Source organism: Hevea brasiliensis, chromosome 13 (genome assembly GCF_030052815.1).
Source record: "Hevea brasiliensis isolate MT/VB/25A 57/8 chromosome 13, ASM3005281v1, whole genome shotgun sequence".
Lineage (NCBI taxonomy): Eukaryota > Viridiplantae > Streptophyta > Magnoliopsida > Malpighiales > Euphorbiaceae > Hevea > Hevea brasiliensis.
This window is the reverse complement of record NC_079505.1, coordinates 87,551,296-87,574,327: the sequence shown is the minus strand read 5'-3', so window position 1 is coordinate 87,574,327 and position 23,032 is coordinate 87,551,296. Positions and strand designations below refer to the sequence as shown.

Below are 23,032 nucleotides of genomic sequence, written 5' to 3'. Positions count from 1 at the left end.
GATCTTCTCTCCACAATTTAGTTTTGGACGTTCAGTCGGATTGGGGAGAATTATTTTATGTTTTGTGATGATTTTAAGAATTAATCGAAAAATAATCTTATTAGAAATTTTCACCAACCCTATGCAAGGTATCATCGTGAATTCTTGCCTTATCCCCCTATCTGTATGCAGAGGCCGTGTTTAGACATCATATTGGTTAGTTGGACTTAAGAGATTAAAAACCATAACCAATTATAGCAGCTTGTTTTCTTTCAAACGGTGAACTAGTGCATAACCGCGTTAAAAAAAAAAATCGTGAGCATGTAAATTACATCAATCTGAATCTTAATATAAAACTGCAGTTCTCTCTCTGTATTGGTAGAGCGTCGGAACCAGTGAGTACTTTTCAAAAATAAGGATGGAAACTCAGGAAAGTAATACAATGAGGATTACGTTCTCAGCAGCAACTGCATTTGCGGGCAAAATTTATTATTGGCGCAATAGGAAAGTAATAATACAGTAAACATTCATGATTTGAACTTATGAGTGAGTTTCTCTACGCTTTCCCTGCAATCTTCTGCAACCCGCTTTGCACCTTCCTTCATAGCCACACTAAACTCTGCAGTGCTTTGCTGCAACCCTTGTATTGACCCTGTTGCCCTTTCTTTGATGGCTAAACTAAATTCCGATGTGTTTTTCTGCAACTCTTCTATTGATCCCTTTGCCTTCGAGATAGTGGCATCTTTAAGTTCCTTCGCTTGTGCACTTGCCTTCAAAGCCCACTCCTTCAAAAGTGAAATTAAGATGAGTATTTTCTGTATAATCTTATGAATCACCTCCTTAGATTTCTCATTTACATTGCCTGCCATTAGCTTGAGCTCGCCCGCCAATTTTTCAGCCCTGCTTACAGTTCCTTCAACAGAGAACTGCTTTGCTGCAGCAAGCCATGTAACATCAGCAGAACTCTCTTTGCGAAGATCACTGTCCACTACTACTTTGATGCCATGCCTCTCCCAACGATCTCTAGCTTCTTCAATGGCTCTTGCATGTTCTCTTGCTCTTTTTGCTTCGTCCTCTGCCCAAGCCCTGAATCACATGGTTTAAAATGCATAGAAGTTCATAACTTGTTATGGATGATTTTACATGTTTGCAGTACCACTATGTGTTAACACAAATTGATAAAGGAATTCTGTGGACTTTATTTGCCAAATCATAGGTCCTTGGTTAACTAAAGTGTGAGACAACAAAAATTTATCACCCTCAGAACTAGGGTAGTTGGGAAAATATAGTTCAAATATGATAGTATCAAACACAACTACAAAAAAGACATTAGCTAATTCATTATTTACAGAACATCATGATGTGTGTGCAGGCATCGAAGTAAATTAATTTTGAACAAATGAGACGCAAGCCTGATATTGAGGGAAGTAAAATCACATCCTCTAATTTACAATCTCACCAATGGGCTTTAGCTCTGTTGGTTTGAAGATGTGCTGAATTTATTTCTAAGTACTTCTCAAGAACAGGAACAAGTGCAAATTTCCGTTCTATCTGGCATCTGCTAAACCAGCTTATTGTGATTCAGCAATTGTTTCCAAAATTGGTTCATGAAAGGCAAGATCCTATTTTTCTCTATAGGTAAAACAATAAGACTTGCTTTAAATTTTTTAGTCAATCCTAACTTAAAGTGGTCAATATGGTTTTCAGGCATCCATAAATAGGCTAGAGCCCAAGACCTATATCAGCATCCTAGTGGCATGATTGGTGAACAAAGGATATGTCAAATATCTGCATTAGCTGAGCAACACCCATCGTATGGATGATGAAATTATATCTTATTACATATTGTCTACCATCTTAAATTTGTTTCTATGTTAATATGCAGATGGTTTTTGCTGTATTGGCTTTATAGCATCCGTATCACATGCTGACTATTTATAACTGCTTCCTAGAATCACATTTAATTTCTTTTACCTGGCCATGGACAAGGCTTTTCGCTCAACCTCCAGCTCATACTGTAACCGGGAAATCTCCTGCTTTTCGCTTTCTGCTTCTTTTTGAAGTTTGCTAATCCTTTCCCTTTCATATGATATCTCCGCCTTGCTACTCAGAAGGCTTTGCAACTGTTCCTCCACTTCACTTCTTAACCTTGAAAGAACTTCCATTTCTGCTTCAATAGCAGCTCGCTCCCTCATCAGGGTAATATTATCTGCATCCCTTTCAGCTCTTAACTTTTCTAATTCAAGCCTTGCCTCTTCAGCCATTTTCTCCACAGCATTAATTTTTTCCCTCTCCACAGAAAGCTCCTTCTCAAAACTTGCATTGATATCCTGCTCAACTTGGGCTACTAAAGCATTATGTGCAGACACAGCATTTTCTGCCATGGATTCTGCTTCAATACGTGCAAGCTCCTCATTAACTATGTCAGAAGCCTCACCAGTTGCAAGAGCTACAGCAGCTTGGGCCTTTGTAACAGGTTTATCTGGCTGGAATAATCTTGTACAACCTAAGAGAAAATTGAGGGGGAAAGAGCATAGGCACATCCACTATCAAAATCAAAATGAAATCTAGAAAAGATGATTAAAGGCTAAAATGACTCACCAAATGCAAGTGATATTATTCCTTGATCTCCTGTAGACAAATCAGCTATCAGTGCAGGCCATGCATCTGGGTTTATTTTATCAATATCTCTAAAACCAGAAAGTTGGTACAAAATCTGCAAATGACAACAAAGAGAAAAAACATGCAGCACCGATCAATGACTTCCAACTCTATGCAATATGGTAGCAAAGAAAAGAAAAAAGCATTAAACTCATGTGACCTTTCCATCAGCTTCTGGAAGTTGTCTTTTCTCCAGGGCCATCTTCCAGCTCACAAGATCCTGCCTTGATAAAGGGCTGCCGTGAAAAGCTTGATGAGTAAAATACTAAAAGAGGAAAACCACAATACAATAAATTATAACTCAAGCCACCCAATTGAAACCAAAAGATGAGCAACTTCATCCATCATGGTACAGCATTAGAAGACATAACAAAACACATAAAAAGGTGGAATTTTAGCCTAAAGACAATCTCATAGGTACAGCCGTACAGTACTAATGTTCAACCAACTAGGTTAGATAGCATCTTTAGTTATCAATATCAGTTAAAGAAAAGAAAGATTAGCAGGAAAAGTAAGATGTTATTGGTAAAACCCAGCCATCTAATTTCTTGTTCCACCGATAGATAGCAGTTCATGGAAGGAAATTGACATTGAAGGAAAGGAAACTAACATGATAAAATTATGACAATTTATATTGCACGAGAAAAGCTCTATCACCTTTCAGGAGAGAAGTAATATGGACCTTGGTCTTCATTTGAAGACGAAAACAAATCACCGCTTGAAAGCCTGCTTGAGATAAGTCCTGCTTCAGCCAAACCTGAAAAATCCATCTCAGGTAATAGCTATTATGCAACAAACTAAAGCCTTATTACTTAAATCATAGATGACGAATGTAAGATGCAATCCTCACCTTGAATTGATGAAAAATCAGGGTCATCTGCTGTGATATCATCAAATGCTAGTTCAGTAGCATTCTCTATATACATTGCAGGATAAACTTTTGAAAGTGTGTTCCTTCAAGCAAACAAAAGGCAATCATAACACAAGTCCTTGACTTCTGATGAGCAATTTGTACTGCTAATCAAATGCCAAATTCCCGGAATCTAAATCTTATCAGTCACATTATCAAGAAATGTCTGTACCTTGAAAGAGCACTGCTTGCAGCCACCAACCAACGGGCATACTCACGACGTGTACACAGATCACTAGGTAGAACATCAGCCTCAATAACCTGAAAAGAGATATTCAAACCATTGACTGCAAATCCATTTATGTATAAATGTTATACACACTGGTTGCCTCATCATCATTACAAAATAATATGGTCCACAAAAAGTGAAATGGGTTACCTTCAAAACTTGCAGCGCAGCTAGTGCTTGTCCCTGAGCCTGATCAACAATTGCAGGAACCAGAACCCTTCCAGGAGAAACCTGCAGAGCTTCCGAAACTACAGATGGAGCAGGTATACCAGCGGAGGAGAAGGAACTGCTGAATGGTGGTGGAACAAAAGACGTTCTGCTTCCAATTGTCTTACCACTAGAAACCATTTCCCACTCTCTTTCAAATGGATAGGCTGATGGAAAAACAGAAGTTGTTCCAGAAGATTCACTCTCATTTAAGTATTTCACTTCCAGGGATGAACTATTTCTCCCAGTTGAGGCCTGAATTGTTTTGCTCGTGTCAAGACTTTCTTCTGTTGGAAGTGAGGTTACAATCTCGTTGTCATCTTTGTAAACAATCCCAGGTTCTATAACTGCATCCATTGTTGCATTGACTGAAATGCTCACATCTACAGACTCACTGGATTCATGAACAGGGAAACTAGAAGAATCACATGAAGAATCGGAATTCTCTTTTAACTCTGAGCTAGGCAGTCCCCCTTTGTGGTCAGTGAAAGGATTTGTTGTATTCAACAAATCTGCAGTTTCACCATTGACCAAATTTTGCTCAATTCCTGAAATTGATTTAGGTATACTTGCAGCTACGCTATTATCAGCAATTTCAGAATCAGGCAAATTCAGTGAGTTGGAAATCATTTCAGAAGCATCCGACTTGTCATCAGAAAATGATCCATATTGCACATCATCTTGAATAGAAGCCTTATCAATGGTATCATGGGAACTAATTATGTGATTATCATCGTCTACCAATGAGGTTGGACTGCTATCACAGAGTTTATTTTCAATGGGAGCTTCAAGAAGTTCTGGAGAGGAAGAAAGAACCATATCTATACCTGTCTTGTGTTCCAGACTACTATCATCTTGCTTCACACTGCTTTCCTCACTTTTATTTGTCTCAAGTTTATCATCCTCCAAATTAGAGAAAAGTGAAACTTCCTGCTGAGTAGTCAATGGTTCCATCTGTTGTTTTGGTCCTACGTTCAAAAATACGTTTAAGAACACACGCAGCAGAAAATAAGGGAATCACAAGCATTGTAAATCCCTCAACTGTAGTAGTTCTATTAAAAAGAAAAAATCAGTACAGAGAGCTAGAATCACCTCATGAGAATGCAAATCCAATACAAAGGCATCCTAAAGCCTTTAATTTTGAAAATTTTAAATCAGCGTTAAAAAATGTATTCCAAGAATAGAAGTTAGCCACTTACTTGAAGTGCTCCGCTTACTAAGAGACAATGCCGCAAAGGTAAGTCCTGCAACTAGGATGACACCAGCTACTCCAGCTCCCACAATCCCTGAAAGCAAACTACTCTGAAAGTGTTATTAGTCCATTAATTAGAGAAGGAGTAAAAATTGAAATGAATGCCTTCAAAAACATATTCATCTTAGAATGAAGCAATTGAATTTCAATATAGAGTAAATATACAAAGTAAGCAAGCAGCCCCATGAGCTAAATCAAACCCGACACTCCAACAGGAGCAGTAACAAGAATAACTTCATCTCTATCCACCATTCAAGCCGCGATAGACAACCCTTATTGAATAAATCCAAACCTACTGGATACCTTTTACCTAAAATGTCGAAAATGAAAATTGACGGGTTTAAATTGCCTAATATAAAGCAAAACATGAAAAGAAAAAACAAGGGTCTTTCCCTTCGCTCAATTTTCTAGAAACATTGCAGCACGAAGTCTCTGTTTCATACCTTGAAGCCAGTTCTTCCTCTGCGACTTGGACTCAAGAGACTGATCACCATCATCCGAATCAAACCACCCTGAAAAATTATCCGCCGCAGCGCTTGAAGCAATCCAGGGACACGTTTCAGGACGCCGTTCCACTCCATTCCCATTTTGAGCCGCACATAGCACACGAACGTGAGAATCCAGCTTCCTCAACCGAGTCCGTATTAGAACTGCAGGCGATTCCTTACAGTTCCTGCTTTTCATGGCCAAGCGAAGCTGGAGAGAGGTCGGAGAGCAGGCGTAAGCCATGGATGCCATTGAGAGCTTGATGGACAAGGAGTCAACTCGAAATTATTAGTAAGAGAGAGAAAGGGAATCGGGATTTTGAAGGAGAAATCTAGGGTTTTATTTGTTTGTTTATTGGAGAAACAAGGAAAGCTTGGTGTTATATTATATCTCTTTCTTTCTATATCTTAGCTCGTCTGCGTTGTAGGGTCGAGTGAGTGATCTTACAGCATCTGTTTGTATTTTCCTTCATCAAATGTTTTTGTGCGTTATCTGCTGTAGTTGTTCTAGAAGCACCTGTCGACAACCCACCGGGATTTCCATTTCGGACACCTAACCAATTTCTGACCGCTAACAGGTTCACGCTAAGGGCCGGCACGCTGCCGTTTCGTTCGGAGTTAATATTGTTTTCTATCAAAGAACATGCTGCATGAACAGAATGAATGGCAAATGAGCACGATGGAAAAGCAAAATGCCACGGTGAGTGGATCAATTGAACAATCTTATTTAAGAATATCTTTAAATTTTTTTTATATAATATTGAATATAATATATCTTCAAAAATATATAATATTTAAAAAAAAAATTGACTAAATCAGAATAAAACAACCTAAATCCATTCACCCTTTTATTTTTTTTATTTTTTTTTATATCTTCTATGTCTTATTGGGTTTTTATCTACCATTTTTTATTACGGATTAAATTCAAAATTTTATAATTTAAAAAGAAAAAAACTTCAATATTACTAAACCAAATTTTACCGTACCTAAGTTCTTATGCCATCATTTGCGACAGGTAACATGTTTTACAAATAACACATCCTATACATTTGGGAGAGCTTTTAACTGATCTCTCTCTGTTTTAATATTTTAACGCCAACTATACACCGCCGGCTTTGAATCCACTCGTGAAGACGGAATCAAACAGATTGAGAAACTGAAAATGTAAAGAAGCCAGAGTACAAGCATATTGAAGCAGTTATTAAAAGTAGTTTTGATTTCTATGCATTAACCGTTGCTTGTAAATGGAATTCATCATATTAAAGACAGATTTCTCAGATAAATTTCCTTTCCTTTTCATTACTGGATATTTAAAGGGACTGATACAGCAAGTTGGGTATCAAAAGATAAATATTTAAAGGATAGAACTTCCAAGTGAATTTACAGCTTCCATTTCGCCCTGTAGCTCTGTCTCACGAAGATAAATGGCTTAAACTTCTATTTGCCGTGCTTTATCATTGAGATTTGACATGCTTCCTTCCCATAACTCAGCTAGTTCCCTCCTAATCCACGAGATGACGATTATAGGTCCCAGTGTCGACGGCACCTACACTCACCAATGAGGGGGAAAAAGTTGAAGAGAAAAAAGGTTAAAAATGGATTAGCTAATCTGCACCATCTTAACATTTGGTTAATACTTTTATACGTCTAATGAGATCCTAGCAATAATGACTTAGATTTTGCACTTGTATATTTAACGAAGTTTTGTCTACCAAGCAAAGCAAAAAACTTGCATAAGCAACACTCACTGATGACAATTAACCTAATTAAAGAAAGCTCTCCATCAAAATTTCATCAATGCATAAGATCACAAGAAAATACTGAAAACTTGAATAAATAACAATAAAATAAGTACCAGATAAAGAAGTGCAGGTTGGGGTGAGCGAGTCAAAACACCAGCTGCCAAAGCAGTTACCAGTCCAATGGCATATCCAGAAAGGGCATACCATATGTATTTGTGTCCCTTTGAGGAATGAATATCTAAGAGACTTACAGGATCTCTGCTCTTTCGATGATCAAAACAAAGGATTAATGCCAAAAGCATGGCCGGAATAGCCTGCAATAACATATCAAAATAAAAGGTCCACATGTTTCAATAATTCCCAGCAACATTTGTTTATAGTAGGCATCAGTGCTAATAAGCCAGGGCATGTTAGACACAAGACAAGTATTAACCCTGGAAAGCAAATATCTTGGCTTTCAGTCACAAAATATTTTTATCAAAATTAAGTTGCATAGGATGTATACCACACTCAAGTTATATGATGACTTCATCATGCATAAACAGTTGGACAGAAAATTATTTTTCAATAATAGCCTAGCTAGTAGCTTCTATGGGGGAAGAGAAGCAGACCTATATTGACAAATCAGTTCAAAATAAGAAAGGCCTGTGCATTGTAAAATAGAGAAAACAACAATACAACCATGGGAGAAGATCAAGTTTGCAAATAATGACTCACTATGAAGATTGATCAAGTTTGCAAATAATGACTCACTATGAAGATTTTCAACCAATGCATCCTTAAGGGCTCACCATCTCCGTCATTCTATCACTATGCAAAAAGCTATGCATATCTTGAGAAGCAAATAAGAAATAAGAAAGCATAGATCCATTCTAGATTAAGACTCGATGTAAAGGCCATAGATGAGCCCCCCTTTGAGGAATTAGAAACCACAGATCATTAATAACCAAGTAAAAGCAAGAATATGATGCAATAAGCAAATATACAGATTACCGCATAATATTTTGCATTAGTATTGAATGGACTGCTTAGTTGCAATAGTTCCATTACAAGGATTGCTGCACTGGAGAGGACAGAGGATGCCAAATACTATACAGTGTGTGGCGATGGTTGTTTCCAGAAGAACATAAGACCTTAAAACATAGTACTACTTTTATGAAAACAACAAACAAAAACTTTGATGCAATATAACAGCTTGGTGATATAAAAACAACAGACCTTGTAGATTTGGGGGGCAAAAAAAAAAAAACCTACTTCCAGACCACTGACAGAGAAAAAAGAAGAAGAAGAAGGAGGAGGAGGAGGAGGAAGTTATCATACCATGTCTCCAAGGCCAAGCATCATGAAGTCTGCAGTATTTCCTCCAGGAACTGCACCACCCAACAGATTTCTGGGGAAGACTATTTTCACTGGCAACTCAAGCTTCTTTGTAATCAATTGCAACCCAGGAAGACTCAAACTATTGGCCACTGTATGAACAGGATTTGATGCTTGTTGTGTTGCCACTGATACCATGACATTGGCACCAAAAAATCTCTCTGAGAAGAACACCCAGAATATGTCATATACAAACAAGCATGCAAGTAGCATTGCGCATATTTTGATGTTTGGAAGGCGCACATGACTCACAAATGCGATACAAATAGAAATACCCAACAAGTTGTTCAATATCCAATGCCCAGAAACAAGCCACGCTGCAACTGTAATGGAGCAAGCCAACAACGATAAGCCTTGGATTCGTGTAAATGACTTTGAACAACAACGTGACACAAATGGATCTGCCAAGCCATAATGCGACTTTACATAGGCAACACAAGGAGAGAGGCAGAAGAATAGGGATGAAACAGAGGCAATGGCTGTGAATGCAGTGAGAAGTTGAGAGACAGATGAAAACAGGTAAAACATTAAAAGCAAACTGCAAGAGCTCATTATTGGGATCATTAGTGCCTGGGACTTGTCCAATGTAATAGAAGCTTCTGATAAGTCACGATTCCGCTCCATTTCTTTCCCATGATTTAGAGCTCTAAATGCAGACCCAAATGTCACAGCCACAGCTGTCATTATTAGCGTAATGGGTGCAGGCTCCAGTAAATACAACAGCTTCCACAAGGACTCCATGATGAAGAGCACAATTATGTTAATTCAAGCCTGTCTTCTGTAAACAACTGTATCACCAATTTAGCAACCAAAATTGCATTTTATCTTTGATGAATGCTTGACCAGATTAATTCATGTGAACCTGCAAAATAGTGGTCAGTGGCGTGAAAAGAAACGTAGGAGAACAATGAAATGCAATAAAGGGAAACATCAAGCTGATCCTGTTAATAATGTAAATACAAAGACTGAAACTTTTAGGACGTTTTGGTTTCCCGTTACGATGCTCTCTGAAAATCACAAAATTAAAGAACATAATCCCATTTTTTAAAAATTCAAACATGCAACTGCAGAAAAATGACTGCGTCAGATTCCATTGGTTCCCAACAAAAATGAAAACAAAAGGTCAACAGGACTAGCATCAAAACCCTAGAAAATAAAAAATTTGAATGTTCTTCGCTTTCTATTGCTATAGTTTTCTCAACAGAAACAACTCGGACAATAAGAAACTGAATTTTTATCAAAGTCAAATCAAGCAGACAAATTTACATTCAGTTGAGTCCAATATAATATAAAAAAATATTATGGAAAATTTTCAGAATCCTGATTTATTTCCTCTTCTACAAAAGAAATAACCTCCACCTTACCTCACTAAATACACGATCAAGCCCTATTTTAGTTCAATATCTCACTTTCCATTTGAAAATGAAACCAACAACCAGCAAAAAAGAATTAAACTTTTGACTTTTCTCTGCTTTCCCTTGTTTTTGTCAGCAACAAAACAACAGGTTACCACTCCAAATTTCTCAATCTGCATTCTTCCCATCTGTTAGTCCCAAAGCACTAACATCTCGAGCTCACAAACAAACAGGCAACTAAAATCAACACAAATATTCAGATTTGCACGCAATTGAAATACAAAAACATTTGCAAGTTCTATAATTAGAGATCTGAAACCAAAAAGGACTTGGAGTTGGGAAATTCGGGAGCGTTTTGAGAGGACTAACCTTGGACTTTGAAGCGCTTGAAAGGCTCACTCGAATCAACGAACGAGGTCTCTCTTTCTTGGAGCTGAGTAACAAAAAGAAATGACATTATGCTAATTTTTATTGGGCCCCAACTATTTTACTTTGATTTATATTGACCCCAAAATTTTGCAGTTTTCTGTTTGAGACCGCATCGAGGATATGTAGCATGGTGGGCTGGGTTTCCGGGCCGAAACCCGGTATTTCTATCGAAATTTGGAGCTGTAGGGTCTCTATGCGTTTCGATTTTAATTTTAATTTAGTTTCAATTTTGATTTAGTTTAAATTAATTAAATTTAATGATTACATTTTTTAAACATTGTTAAAATTTTTAAAAACTATTTAATTAAATATTTATATATAAATTCACATACTCTTTATATATAGATTCATACACTGTAATTAATTTTACATATATTTTAATATAAATATTTAACTTAATAATTATTAAATTTATTATTTTGTAAAATTGAGTTTATATTGGATACACCATTGTAATTAAATTTTAGAAGTTCACAAGTAAAGTTCTTTTGAGAGAGTATGAAATTGAAGGAAATTAGAAAAAGAGAAAAAGGGAAAGAGAGAAACTTTAGCAGAGAGTAGGCACTGTAAACAATCAAAGCGAACAATAACAATGTAACAACTCCAAGGCACATAAAGAAAGCTTGATACACCAAATTGGATGGTGAGGTTAGGTGGGAAATAAGGGGCTCCTTTGTTCTGTGAAAAAAAAAAAGCAAGCTTAGCAGCTCAGGCTGCACATGGAAACTCTATTATATAATTGAAATCCTGCCACTTATTTGCTTAACTTTAATGTACAAAGACGTGTTGCATAGTTATATGGTCATTATCCTGGAATCATGTGTCCCTGTAGATTGTAATAATATCTGCTTTTGATTAATCTGCCACCAAACTGCATGACTGGTGATCTATAACAACCCAACAGCATTTAACAACTAAACCTTGTGTTTTAGATTTTGATTCACTGATATCATTTCTGCCATATATCTTCCACATGGGCACCTTGTAGGGATGTTAATAATTCCCTTAATTGGATATCCCGCCATTGATGGGTAACTTTTGCGAAAATTGGATATCCCTGCCATCGGCTAGTTTTGTTAGACGCAAAGCCAATAGAACCGCAGGGCCCAGATTCTGTGAAAATTGGGCTATTTGGTTCAGAGGGTAATGAATGGGCCTATAACTAGATCAGGGCTTTTATTAACTTCATTTGCTGTCTACTGTATTTAATACTAATTGGTCGCATGCAATTAGGTAGAGGCGTGCTAATGTGCGAAAAAATGGTACTGGTGAGGTTTGGAAGTTCAGATCTGACCCATATGTTGGCTGTCGTTGTAGCTCGTAACCGGCCTCCACCCAATGATTGGGGCATAGAAAAATGGCTGTAGATTCCCAACTTGCCTTCTCTTTTTCCTTTTAAGTTCTCATCATTGTCGACAACGTGCCATGCTCATACTCATGGGGTCTGCCTGCTTTGGTTGCCCTCAAAAATTTTTTTTTTTTTTTTTTTTTTACAGATGAGTAAATAAGAGATTCAAATCTAAAACTACATCCACAAAGTAGGTAATATATTTTTAATTATTAAATTAAATAAAATTATATATATTTATTTATTTTCTAAATATATATGAATTTTCATTAAATCTAATAATATTCTGTTCGTTGAAGGAGATTTTATATTTATATGAATTAAATTATTAAAAATATATAAATAAATTCAATGTTTAACTCGAGTTTAGTCAATACATTAGATCTGTAAGTCTAATTCATCTAAATCACATGATAAATATTTCAAATTCGATTTTGGTGTTTATGGCTTTCACGGGTTCATTGACAAAACCAAAAAAGACTTTCAGGGGAAAATAAAACCAAATACGTGTGCTAGTTACATGTGCATTTAATACGTAGGTAATATTCTTGGACAGCTTTTGATCTCGCAATTCTCGATATGCTATTCAATGTAAATTCCCACATCAAACTACATAAGTGGGTTTGGGTTTCTGTGGGTACCCATTGCCCATTTAGCTAATTAGGTATTTAATTTTGATCTGAACTGTGCTGGGTCTACTTTCACAAAGTTGAGTTTCAATAAATTTTGCTACCAAAATTTCTCACACGTTCTTATTCGTCGAGAAATTTTATTGGACAGACAACGATTAGTTCCATAGGAAACTTAGAACTAAATTAAATGACCTTTATTTTTTTTCAACCAACCAAATGAATGGGTAGCAGCTAAAATGATGAGTTTGTTATTTTGATTGGGAAAGTGGGTCTAATGTTTTGATATCTTAACTATTAATACCTTTTTTCCATATTAATGGCTTCCCTATAACCAACACCTACAATACGTTGATTCTCAAATAATTAATCTTACACTAAAGTTTAAAAAGCTTGAATAAGTAACTCAAAGACTGCGGCAATGTGAAGACTTTAGAAAGCCCCGTCAGTCACGCACAAGTTTATTAGTTGGCTAGGTATTTCAACAGGAAAGACCTGCCTTAAGCATACTCTCCCCCAACAACTGGTTAAAAATCTTAACCAAACATCACGCTTCTTCTCTAATCAGCCCACCAAACACTGGTCCATATCTGACGTCATCGTCGTCTTCTTTATTAGCCCGGTGGGTCCCTGAAACCAATTTCGTTCTTTTCTCTTTTTTTTTTTTTCTCGTCCTAACCTAGAGTTAATTATTAAATGCAACGATAACACTAAAAATTAACATTTATTTCCTTATAAAAAGTAAATTTTTTTATAATATAAATAATGAAACACACATTATTTTAAAAAATAATATATATATATATTAAATACACTTAATAATTTCTCAATAATGGGTCCTTGGTTTGGAGCTTTTTATTTTTTTATCAATACGACCGTCGTCTTCACGTTCCTAAGTTCGTCTCTATTTAAATTCTTTTTAGTCACTTTTATTTACTATATATATACTTGCTCTCTCGCTTTAATCTGTCTCCGTTGCCATTTGATTCCGTTTCCAGATTTGACTGAAATTAGCTACTTGTTTAACTCTGCTTCCTTTTTGAAAGGTTAGTTTTATTTTTCCTGCTTTGGGTTATCCTTCCAGCTGAAGGAGACTTCTGCTGATATATGGTTTTGATTATGGCTAAAATGCATTCAATGACACATCACGGATAGTTGCATACTCTGGCGGTTTCCATAAACATCCTTTCCAATCGACGTTGATTTCTCAGCGCGCTTAGCCGTGTTGTTATTTTCAACTCCGTGTAAATATGGTATGGGGATCTTAATCGATCTGCTTGGGCAATTTCTCTTCCATATTCATTCATTGTATTCTATTTCTTCGTCTCCGACTTTTCAAATGAGAGCAATATAGCTGCGAAGATGAATATTATAGCAGTAGCGGTATTGCTGATTTTGCTAAACTGTCGGTCGTTGTGCATTTGCACGGCGCAGCGGCTTCTGGTGAACATGACTGTGGTTCGCAATGCTCCGGCTATCGGAGCCTGTAAGCCTTTTTTATCTTTTTCTTTGAAAATGCTGTTGTTCAATAATAAAGCAATATATTATTTATTATTATTTATCGGGCAATGATTGTTTATTTGTTTCTACGTTTTTGTTTGTGGTGGTGGCTTTTTCATATGCGGTTCATTGTTGTTTGGGCGGTGAATATTCGTAGTTTGCTTGGATGGAAGTTTGCCCGCTTATCATCTGCACAGAGGATTCGGTGTTGGAGCACGCAACTGGATTTTGCAGTTTGAGGTAACTTTCCGTTCTACTTTATAAAATTAATCAAAGAAATTATAGCAAAACAAAGTTGGATTAGGAAAGGCATCCGGTTAGAACTTAACACATCGGTAGTTAAAACCTTCTTGTTTTGGGGTACTGAATATTTTTGGAAGAGCAATACGGCATCGTTGTTTCCTTAGTGTTTTTGTCATGTTGCCTTTGCAACTTGCAGTTTACTTTTTTGGGGACCATTTAAAACCGCAGATTTTAATGGCCTTGGATTAGGCCAGGTCCGCCTGGTCGTTTCATTACATTACTCATTCTTGGCCGGTCGTAAAAGCAAAAATGGCTGTGACTTGCGAGGAGTTGTAGACCAGAATTTTATGAAGCTTTAGTTGTTAAAAAAATTCAAATTAATATTTTTCTAAATATATAGAGCTCAATGATTTTTCAATAATTTTTTAAAATCTGATAGAAGGTTGAAACAATTATTCATCAATCAGCCTGTTGAATAATATAATACTATTATAACATTATAATATGTTAATTTTAGAATTTAAAAAAAATAAAATTTTGTAAAAATATTAATAATTTATTGTCACCAATAATTTTTTTATTTGATTCCAATAAACTCACAACCTCACTTACAACTTTAGCATCATTAAATTAAATTTTATTGTTATAATTTATTTTTTAATTAAACAATAATGTTTTCATAAAATTTAATTTTATTGACTTGACTTGTTGGTTGATTTTTAAATGGGGATAAATTCTAATTAATACGTGATTGTTAATTCAATCAATTTTTTGTGGGGTTAATAGCTTTATTTGGGAATAGATTTTATAAGGTAAAAATATGAGGTTTTTTAAAATATAAATTTGAATCTAGGATGACTCATAGTTTTATAAATTATAACTTTTAGATGTTGAAAATTTTATTTTTTAATATGCTAAATTGATAAATTGAAGAGATTTTTTTAAACTTCTAAAAATATGTTTCTTAAACAAGTAAAATATTTTCTTAACTTTTAAAAATCTTTATTTTGAAAAATTTTACTTTCAAACATAGTGTAGAATGGCTTCAAAAGACATGTACCACCGGGAATGCCTCATGGAATGATGGTCCCTCCAAAAGAGAAAAATTCAAGTTCCATGCGGGAGAATCGCTAGTCTGCTGTGTACCAAATTAACTTTGGGCCAAAGTAAGGTAAAGAAAGAGCGGATAATTGATTGACCATATCAGACATGTAATGTAATACTTCAGTGGGGCTGGTGGGATCAACTTTTTGAAATTATGAACCTTAATTTTTCACCGTTTACCTAACACGCTTCTTGTTAGGGAGGTGGATGGTGTAATGATTTGCAATCATGCTCGGAGAGAGCCAAAACACGCCGTGGATCTACACGCTACATGAACAAGCAGGAGGTCTTCTCCGGAATCCTAAGCAACAATGCCTCTCTAAATCCAGGTACACATCCTACTTAACCAATTTTTTTTTTTAACTTAAAAGATCTTCATGTTAATCAATGCATGTTGGTCATCATGTTTGGGACATCATTAATTATTCTCGAGCCTTCACATTTCCTTGTTTGAGAAAGGGTGTTTCCGGAAATCTAGTGACATGTCCATTTCTCTTGCATTTTCTGTTGGCCTTTCACGTGATGAATAGTTGACGGCCAAGCACGATACAGCTATGGCATAGTTTTAGTGTCTGGTTTTCCAGCTTTTGTCGGCCCATCTTGTCTGAGGGGATTCGCCAAATTACAAATGTGCCCTGTTAGAAGCTACTCCCATTAAAAAAAAAAAATTAAAAGTGTACTTCACGACGAGAAGTAATTTAATTAGTGAGGCTCAATTAATATTTTTATTAAGTTATTCGTTAATTTATTATAATTTTTTAATAAAATTAATGGTAGGAAAAGCTTTCTCTCACTTAAATTTTTTATCCTTAAAAAAAAAAAGTGTACTTCCCTGAATCCAATATTTCTTCCGCTAATCCCCCAGGTCGTTAACTGCCCCGTAATTGCAGCAAAAATGTCGGTGAACAATCTTGCTTGGATTATGTGTTATTTATCATTTTAATTAAGGATAATGCATAACAAGTCATTTTATTAAAACGTAGTCGGGTTCTCATGTGCTTAATTAATTAATTAATTATTGTGCCACTGAAAAATAAGTGTCCTACTCCAAAGGTTGGCTAAAGAGAGACATTGACCATAGCATCCAATGTGCAAATAAATGAATTTGTCAAATAGCGCATTGAAATTCAACTAAACATAATCAGTTAATTAGGCCATGCCCATATGCATGAGTTGGCTGATCATAGCATAGGCATATGGTTAAAGAAGTATTAACACTTCTTCAGATTCCACATTCAGACTCCAGATTTTCTTTCTGACATGATTTATTTCCTTGCATTTTCTGCTCTTGTTTATGACCATTAAATTACTTCTGTTCCTGAATCAGACTTTTACAATTGGAACCGAGTAAAGCTTAGATATTGTGATGGAGCCTCATTTGGTGGAGATGCCAAGTTTGACAACGGGGTATCTGTTTCACCCAAGATTTCTTCCTTTTTCTCTACAAGTTTTTATGTTATTTTCTTTACATTCCTGGTATGAGATTTGTATGATCAATCTGCTGAATTTTCGCTTATAGCTAAAGCATTGGCCTATTATTTGTCATACTTCTTCAAAATCTGATGAGCGTTGATTAAGATGTGGTTTGTGACAACGAAAATAAACTGTCTATTTAAATAACAACAGTAACCTATCTATTATTTTGATAAATTTTCATTGCTACTGGATTTTTTAGAAATATAATATCTAACAAAATTTAAACCTGAATTATTATTTTAAAAAAATGAAAGATTATTAGGTGCTTTCAATGTAAGCACACCTTCTTTCACAATTACGTAGATTTACTTTCCGTGTTATAAAAGGATCCACATTTTTGTGATAGATAAAGAACTATGTGCATGTCCTAGAAATATTCTATAATCTTTCAAACCGGTTACTTGAGCAGCTTATAAGCAGCCATACTGTTTTGCTTTGTTAGGTAAGTGGAAGTTCTGTTTGATTTTTGTTTCTTGCGCGAAATTCTATGACGCCACATGTCAGAAATAATGGTATACTTTGTATGGTGTATTACGGCCGTTTGGATTTAATAACTGAAGGAAAGCACTGTTCCTTTCGGAAACAACTATTGAGATTTCATATTTTCATTGCTGTAATTTGTAAACCAGCTCATTGGTTGCTCCGGTATCATGGTAAATAGTTGTAAGGCATATTTGTTGGGAGTCATTATGCCACAGAATGAAACTTAAAATGCCCTTTTGATTGTAACTTATGTACGCTTTACCATAAAAGGCCATACGCTGTGCTTGATTAACATTACTTTTTTGTGTGCATGAGACAGACGTCAGTCCTTTATTTCAGAGGGCAAAAGATTTGGGAAGCAATTATTCTTGACCTTCTCCCTAAAGGGATGGGGCAGGCACGTAAGGTAATTAAACTTTCCCATTTCAGTATTTGACATGCCTCTCCATTTATTTGCAATTTTGATATTCATTTAGTCTCTTCTATAGGCTTTGCTTTCAGGTTGCTCTGCTGGGGGTTTATCAGCCTTTATCCATTGCGACAACTTTGCTAAGATATTACCAAATGCCAGTGTGAAGTGCTTGAGTGATGCAGGATTTTTTCTTGATGAGTGAGATTGCTCTCTTTATGAAGGTGTACGAGAATCTTTTATCTTTTCCTTTCAACATATTCTTTTTTTTCCCTTACAGAAAAGACGTCAGTTTGAACCACACTATGAGGTCCTTCTATGCAAATCTTGTTACTCTGCAGGTATAGCACTTGACCTACCACTACCATGCGTGACTAGGAATATGGAGCTACTTGTTTTATGTTTCGCAAAACTTCAATCACACTTCACTACATGTCTTCCTCATTCTTTTTATGTTAGCTTCTCTTTTGACATCATGACTTGAGTAAACCGTACATTTGCACACTGTTGATCCAATCACTGATGTCATATAAAATGAAATGCCTTCTTATTTTTTCCTTTGTTAAACAGTAGACCGGAGCATATTCATCCTATGCTCTTCAAAGTTGCAACTATGTCTTTGGTTTATGAGTAAAAAACATTAGGCTTCTCATACGGTAGATTTCAACTGTTGGAATGTGCTTGAATTTAACCATCAGTCTGTATCTTTGATTCTTTAAGTGTTAGCTAGGGTTAGGGTTGGAAGAATGGCATCATGCTTGTGTGCAGGTACGTGGTTAACGGATAACCAATTGATAAAAGTATTTTGATGCAGCATCTGAATGCTAGAATTGTTGGATTTCATGTTTAAATAATTGTATGTTAGACAATTATATGAATTATTATGCACAAAAATAAAAGACCTAAATATTATATTTAGTACAAAAATGAATATCTGCTGTATGTGCTTTATATCTTGCTAGTTTTATTTAATGTGGAAATTCTTCATGGCAGGGAGTTGAAAAGAATCTCAACAAAAACTGCACCAATTTCTTCAGCAATAATCCAAAACTGGTAAAATTTTCTGAAGCCTCCTGTTACCTCCTACTCTTGCTTGCCCCTTGTTTCATGTAATGGTTATGTTATTTTTGTATTTGTGCAGTGCATCTTTCCACAGTATGTATTGAGGTTCATTACAACACCATTCTTCATCTTGAATGCAGCTTATGATGTGTACCAAGTATACATATAGTAGCCTTGTTCATCTTAATAGTGAATTTACATAACATGCAACTTTGAAATCACAATTGTATACACTATAAGCTCATTAAAAAATATTGACTGATTGAAATTTTAATCTTTAACAGTTCAACCATATATTGGTGCCTCCTTCTGCTGACTTGCTTGGACAATGGAAGAGTTGTAAGCTTAATACAGCAGAATGTAATGCAAAACAGATAAACATATTGCAAGGTAGGTCTCTTCGTGGGGCCTCAAATTCGATCCTTCTGTATAAATTCCAAAATTCATAAATTATGTAAGCCAATCACTTTGTGGTGTCGGTAACTTGGTATCATCCATCCAGGATTCAGGGGAGATATGCTGGTAGCCTTGAGATTTTTCTTCAAAAATTCCAGTCAGGGAGGAATGTTTATAAATTCATGCTTTGCTCATTGCCAAAGTGAGTCACAGGACACATGGTTTGCAGTTGACTCCCCTAGGATACACAACAAGGTACAGTGCTTACATTCTGCCCGCTGCACTCTGCACAAATCTTTTATCTGCTATTTGATTTAACAGCGCCGTGCTGTCCATTTTTCTGAAAGGCTTGAAAACAAGCTCCTAGGCTTGTCAATTTATTTTACTATTTTCTGCCTGAATTAAATGCGCATACAAATTTGCAATAATGCTAGTTTTTCATTCAATCTACAATAAATCTACAAATGCGATTGAGATACATCCAGTAAAAATTAGCTCAAAGTAACCTAATCTGATCATATAAAAGTTTATTCAGACAATTTACAACCTAAAGTTTATTTTGGAATTTGTTCTTTTCTACATAAAGCACATTCAATCCACTTACACTGTTATGTGCCTACTTTTTTAACCATGACATGTTTACATCTGGACTAAGCTGGATCAGCATTTGTTATCATGGACCCATATTACCTTCTCCCCTGAAGTCCTGAACTTGAAAAGATGAGCCTGAACCTGAAAAGATAAGGACGATCAATCCAAAAGTGGACGTTTCACAATGTAGTTGGTTACTACAGCACTTTTAAGATGCCATTTTTTGTGATATCCTTTCCTTTTTTTTGAAATGCTGATTAAACTCAAAATAGCCTCACTGTGAGTAAAATTTATGTATTTTTTTGCAGACTATTGCAAAAGCAGTTGGTGATTGGTATTTTAATAGAGATGTAACCAAACAGATTGATTGTCCGTATCCTTGTGACGCTACCTGCCATAACCTCATACCAACAGCTCTGGTATGTGATCTCTTCTTAAATCTAATAATGCTTCTAATATCAGGGAGCGTGTTCTCTTTCATTGCTAAAGAACCAATGTTGCAGGTCCCATAGATGGTTTCAAAATATACACGGAGAAAAGATTTATTCTTGCAAGTTTTCCTCTTTCTTCGAGTATTGAAGATAGTGGAGTATACAGAAATGGGAAAGAGTATAGGAAGAGATACTAAAAGGAAGTGAAGATAGCGATTCATGGATATTTAAGGAAATTTTATAGCAGAAGAAATCGTAAATGAATCGAAAAGTACAGATTCAGAGTTTTACAAGTTTAGCAGGAGGCTTAAAAGCAAAGAAGAAAAGTTGAATTGTTCTATTAGCCTGAACAATCAAGGAGTAAACATGTTCGCATTCATAATTGTTGAATGAAATTGATTCTGGTTTATAAATGATGAGATATTGAAAGGGCCATTTTTATTGCTCAATCATTTGATTTGCCCTGAAATCAAAACTTAGTGATGCGCATTAATTCACAGTCAGATATTAGTTTGATTTCCCTTTTCAGACAAAAAGAAATGTAAAAAAAAAAAAAAGAAAAGAAAGTATAGAACGTATGAAAATTTGCATGCCAACGTATAGTTTGTAATTTTTCTTTTTTTTTTTTTTCCCATTGTTAGGATGCTCGCCGGTTTCTAAACTACTTATCAGAGAGCGATCTTGGTGGCTGTGAAGATTGTCAGGCCAGAAGACACGAAGAAAACAAGTCAGGCATCATCAAACCAATGCATGGGCTAGGTATGGGCTTATGGTTGCTGCTTTGTTCTCTTTTAGGACTGGGTCACTTCTTCTAGGCAGGCTTGTACATTATTTTTTTTTTTTTTAAATTGACTTGTACATGAACTTGATTTGTTTAAGTGTCGTTGCATAAACTGCATAATGATTTCTTCACCCACACAAAAGTAGATCTATTATTCTTCTTCTTCCACGCAAAGAATGATGCTATTTATTGGCTCTGGTTACAGTTTGATTCCACTTTTTTTTATTAACCAGCTGGTGTTCGCACCACGTATAGGATGGGACTAATACACGTTCAGCTGAAAGTGGTATTCATATAAGGATTATTTTTCTTGTTTATGCCCCCGTCCATCATATATCTAAAATAGAATATACGGTGAAAATGGATCTCACCTATTAAATAAATAGGTTTTACATGTTTATATTTTGAGTCTAATGATAATGATGAAACCAAAAATTGACATCAAGAGGGCAAAGAACTTACAATTTTTTTTTTCTCTTCTAAAAAAATAGCGATGACTCTCAATTCAAGTTGAAAAAATAGCTCCTATATTTTAAAAATCTCTTTTCATAAAATATGCATTAATAAATTTATTTTTATTCATGATGTTAAAAGTTAATAAAAATTTTCATCCATCTATACTAAATATCCAACTCAACTCAACTAAACTTTTATCCCAAAAATTTAGAGTCGACTATATAGATTCTCTTTCTCCACTCTAAACGATTTTGGATTAAATCCTCAGAAATGTGTAATGCTTCTAGGTCATGTTGTACTGCTCTCCTCCAAATCAGTTTAAGTCTACCCCTTCTTTTCTTTCTATCCTCTAACATAATGCTCTACTAGCCTTCTTATGTCTACGCTTCACATAATCAAACCACCTCAATCTCTCTTCTATCAACTTATCCTCAATTGACACTATTCATATCTTTTTTCTAATACTCTCATTATGGACTTTATCTAGTCTAGTATGGCCACTCATCCACCATAATATTCTCATATTCGCAACTCTTATCTTAGACACATACGACTCCTTCAGTGCCCAACACTCACTATCATATAATATAGTCGGTCGTATGGCTGTATGATAAAATTTTCCTTTCAACTTATTGGGAATTTTGCGATCACATAAAACTCTCGTAGCACATCTTCACTTCAACAATTCGGCTTTAATCCTATGACTAACATCCTCCTCGCATCCCCAACCTACTTGAAGGACTAAGTTGAGATATTTAAAGTGATTACTTTGGGATAATATCACTCTATCCAAACTAACTCATTACCTATCACCAGTTCGGCCTTCACTAAACTTGCAATGCATGTATTTCGTCTTCGTTCTACTTAACTTAACACTTTTTTACTCTAGAATACTTTTCCAAAGCTCTAGCTTTCTATTGACTCATTATCGCGTCTAATGTAACACCCCCGTTTGCATAGCCTGGTAGATTTCACTGTTCCGGTGACCGGTGTTGGTCCGGACAATTAAGGGGACTAGAACCACACTTAAGACAACTAGATAAACTATAAACACAAATAATTAGTAATGTTCAATTAGTTAAGTATAAACAAGAAAAACAGAACAGAAGAAGTTAAACGAGCCGAGAGTCACAACGATGGGTGACCTTATCGGGAATGACTGCGAAGTTATTTTAAACTCAAATTTCGAACCGTAAAAAGTGACGCTGCGGTCCTTAGGACCCTTATGAACACAGTGGAAAAGAGAAAATCATGAAAAAGAACTGTTAAGCCAGTCAAATAATTAGGTCAGAGAGCCGGAAGAAATATTAAATTAATTGCAAACCGGGTTGAACCGGCGAGGGGCAATTTGGTCAATTAACCCCGAGAGCTGACTCCTGACCTAACTGTCAAATAAAATCAGAGAAAAGAAAATTTCGGGATCAAGAATTAAATTAAAGAACTATTGAAGAATTAAAGAAAAAGAAAAAGAATAAAAATGATACTTATTACATCATG

General features: G+C 35.6%; 3 protein-coding genes across 9 annotated transcripts; 1 reads left to right on the top strand and 2 right to left on the bottom strand.

Annotated features, from left to right (window-relative positions):
* Nucleotides 1–354: 354 nt before the first annotated feature.
* On the bottom strand, nucleotides 355–6,365 carry LOC110662203 (uncharacterized). 3 transcript variants are annotated; one of them, XM_021821101.2, is made up of 10 exons: nucleotides 5,682–6,365; nucleotides 5,186–5,272; nucleotides 3,930–4,954; nucleotides 3,723–3,811; nucleotides 3,491–3,594; nucleotides 3,298–3,397; nucleotides 2,801–2,876; nucleotides 2,581–2,695; nucleotides 1,954–2,485; nucleotides 355–1,065 (listed from the first exon to the last, which is right to left on the bottom strand). In XM_021821101.2, the coding sequence occupies exons 1-10, from the start codon at nucleotides 5,974–5,976 to the stop codon at nucleotides 507–509; spliced, it is 2,982 nt and encodes a 993-aa protein (XP_021676793.2). In that variant the 5' UTR covers nucleotides 5,977–6,365; the 3' UTR covers nucleotides 355–506. The 3 variants fall into 3 exon arrangements, with proteins under 3 accessions (XP_021676793.2, XP_021676794.2, XP_021676795.2); XM_021821102.2 differs by having other exon boundaries at nucleotides 5,186–5,288; nucleotides 5,682–6,320; XM_021821103.2 differs by having other exon boundaries at nucleotides 5,186–5,283; nucleotides 5,682–5,822.
* Nucleotides 6,366–6,912: 547 nt separating this feature from the next.
* On the bottom strand, nucleotides 6,913–10,712 carry LOC110646487 (signal peptide peptidase-like 1). 2 transcript variants are annotated; one of them, XM_058132737.1, is made up of 5 exons: nucleotides 10,567–10,625; nucleotides 10,207–10,370; nucleotides 8,786–9,704; nucleotides 7,579–7,779; nucleotides 6,913–7,269 (listed from the first exon to the last, which is right to left on the bottom strand). In XM_058132737.1, the coding sequence occupies exons 3-5, from the start codon at nucleotides 9,581–9,583 to the stop codon at nucleotides 7,153–7,155; spliced, it is 1,116 nt and encodes a 371-aa protein (XP_057988720.1). In that variant the 5' UTR covers nucleotides 9,584–9,704; nucleotides 10,207–10,370; nucleotides 10,567–10,625; the 3' UTR covers nucleotides 6,913–7,152. The 2 variants fall into 2 exon arrangements, with proteins under 2 accessions (XP_057988720.1, XP_021655625.1); XM_021799933.2 differs by lacking the exon at nucleotides 10,207–10,370 and having other exon boundaries at nucleotides 10,567–10,712.
* Nucleotides 10,713–13,507: 2,795 nt separating this feature from the next.
* On the top strand, nucleotides 13,508–21,275 carry LOC110662207 (pectin acetylesterase 9). Of its 4 annotated transcripts, none has more exons than XM_058132733.1 (13): nucleotides 13,508–14,089; nucleotides 14,261–14,343; nucleotides 15,650–15,779; nucleotides 16,778–16,857; nucleotides 17,729–17,815; nucleotides 17,898–18,019; nucleotides 18,099–18,159; nucleotides 18,812–18,871; nucleotides 18,960–19,037; nucleotides 19,165–19,270; nucleotides 19,383–19,531; nucleotides 20,176–20,286; nucleotides 20,940–21,275. In XM_058132733.1, the coding sequence occupies exons 1-13, from the start codon at nucleotides 13,966–13,968 to the stop codon at nucleotides 21,111–21,113; spliced, it is 1,365 nt and encodes a 454-aa protein (XP_057988716.1). In that variant the 5' UTR covers nucleotides 13,508–13,965; the 3' UTR covers nucleotides 21,114–21,275. The 4 variants fall into 4 exon arrangements, with proteins under 4 accessions (XP_057988716.1, XP_057988717.1, XP_057988718.1 ...); XM_058132735.1 differs by lacking the exon at nucleotides 20,940–21,275 and adding an exon at nucleotides 20,371–20,733 and having other exon boundaries at nucleotides 13,512–14,089; XM_058132736.1 differs by having other exon boundaries at nucleotides 14,071–14,089; nucleotides 15,654–15,779.
* Nucleotides 21,276–23,032: the final 1,757 nt, after the last annotated feature.

Coding starts and splice junctions, on each gene's coding strand:
- LOC110646487 (XM_021799933.2), bottom strand. CDS start 9,583: ATGGAGTCCTTGTGGAAGCTGTTGTATTTACTGGAGCCTGCACCCATT. Junction 7,780..8,785: donor TGCTTGGCCTTGGAGACATG/GTATGATAACTT, acceptor ATGTTATTGCAG/GCTATTCCGGCCATGCTTTT. Junction 7,270..7,578: donor AACCTGCACTTCTTTATCTG/GTACTTATTTTA, acceptor TGGTGAGTGTAG/GTGCCGTCGACACTGGGACC.
- LOC110662207 (XM_058132733.1), top strand. CDS start 13,966: ATGAATATTATAGCAGTAGCGGTATTGCTGATTTTGCTAAACTGTCGG. Junction 18,872..18,959: donor TCAGCAATAATCCAAAACTG/GTAAAATTTTCT, acceptor GTATTTGTGCAG/TGCATCTTTCCACAGTATGT. Junction 19,038..19,164: donor CAGCTTATGATGTGTACCAA/GTATACATATAG, acceptor AATCTTTAACAG/TTCAACCATATATTGGTGCC.
- LOC110662203 (XM_021821101.2), bottom strand. CDS start 5,976: ATGGCATCCATGGCTTACGCCTGCTCTCCGACCTCTCTCCAGCTTCGC. Junction 3,812..3,929: donor CTGCGCTGCAAGTTTTGAAG/GTAACCCATTTC, acceptor ATCTCTTTTCAG/GTTATTGAGGCTGATGTTCT. Junction 2,877..3,297: donor TATTACTTCTCTCCTGAAAG/GTGATAGAGCTT, acceptor TTTTCACGGCAG/CCCTTTATCAAGGCAGGATC.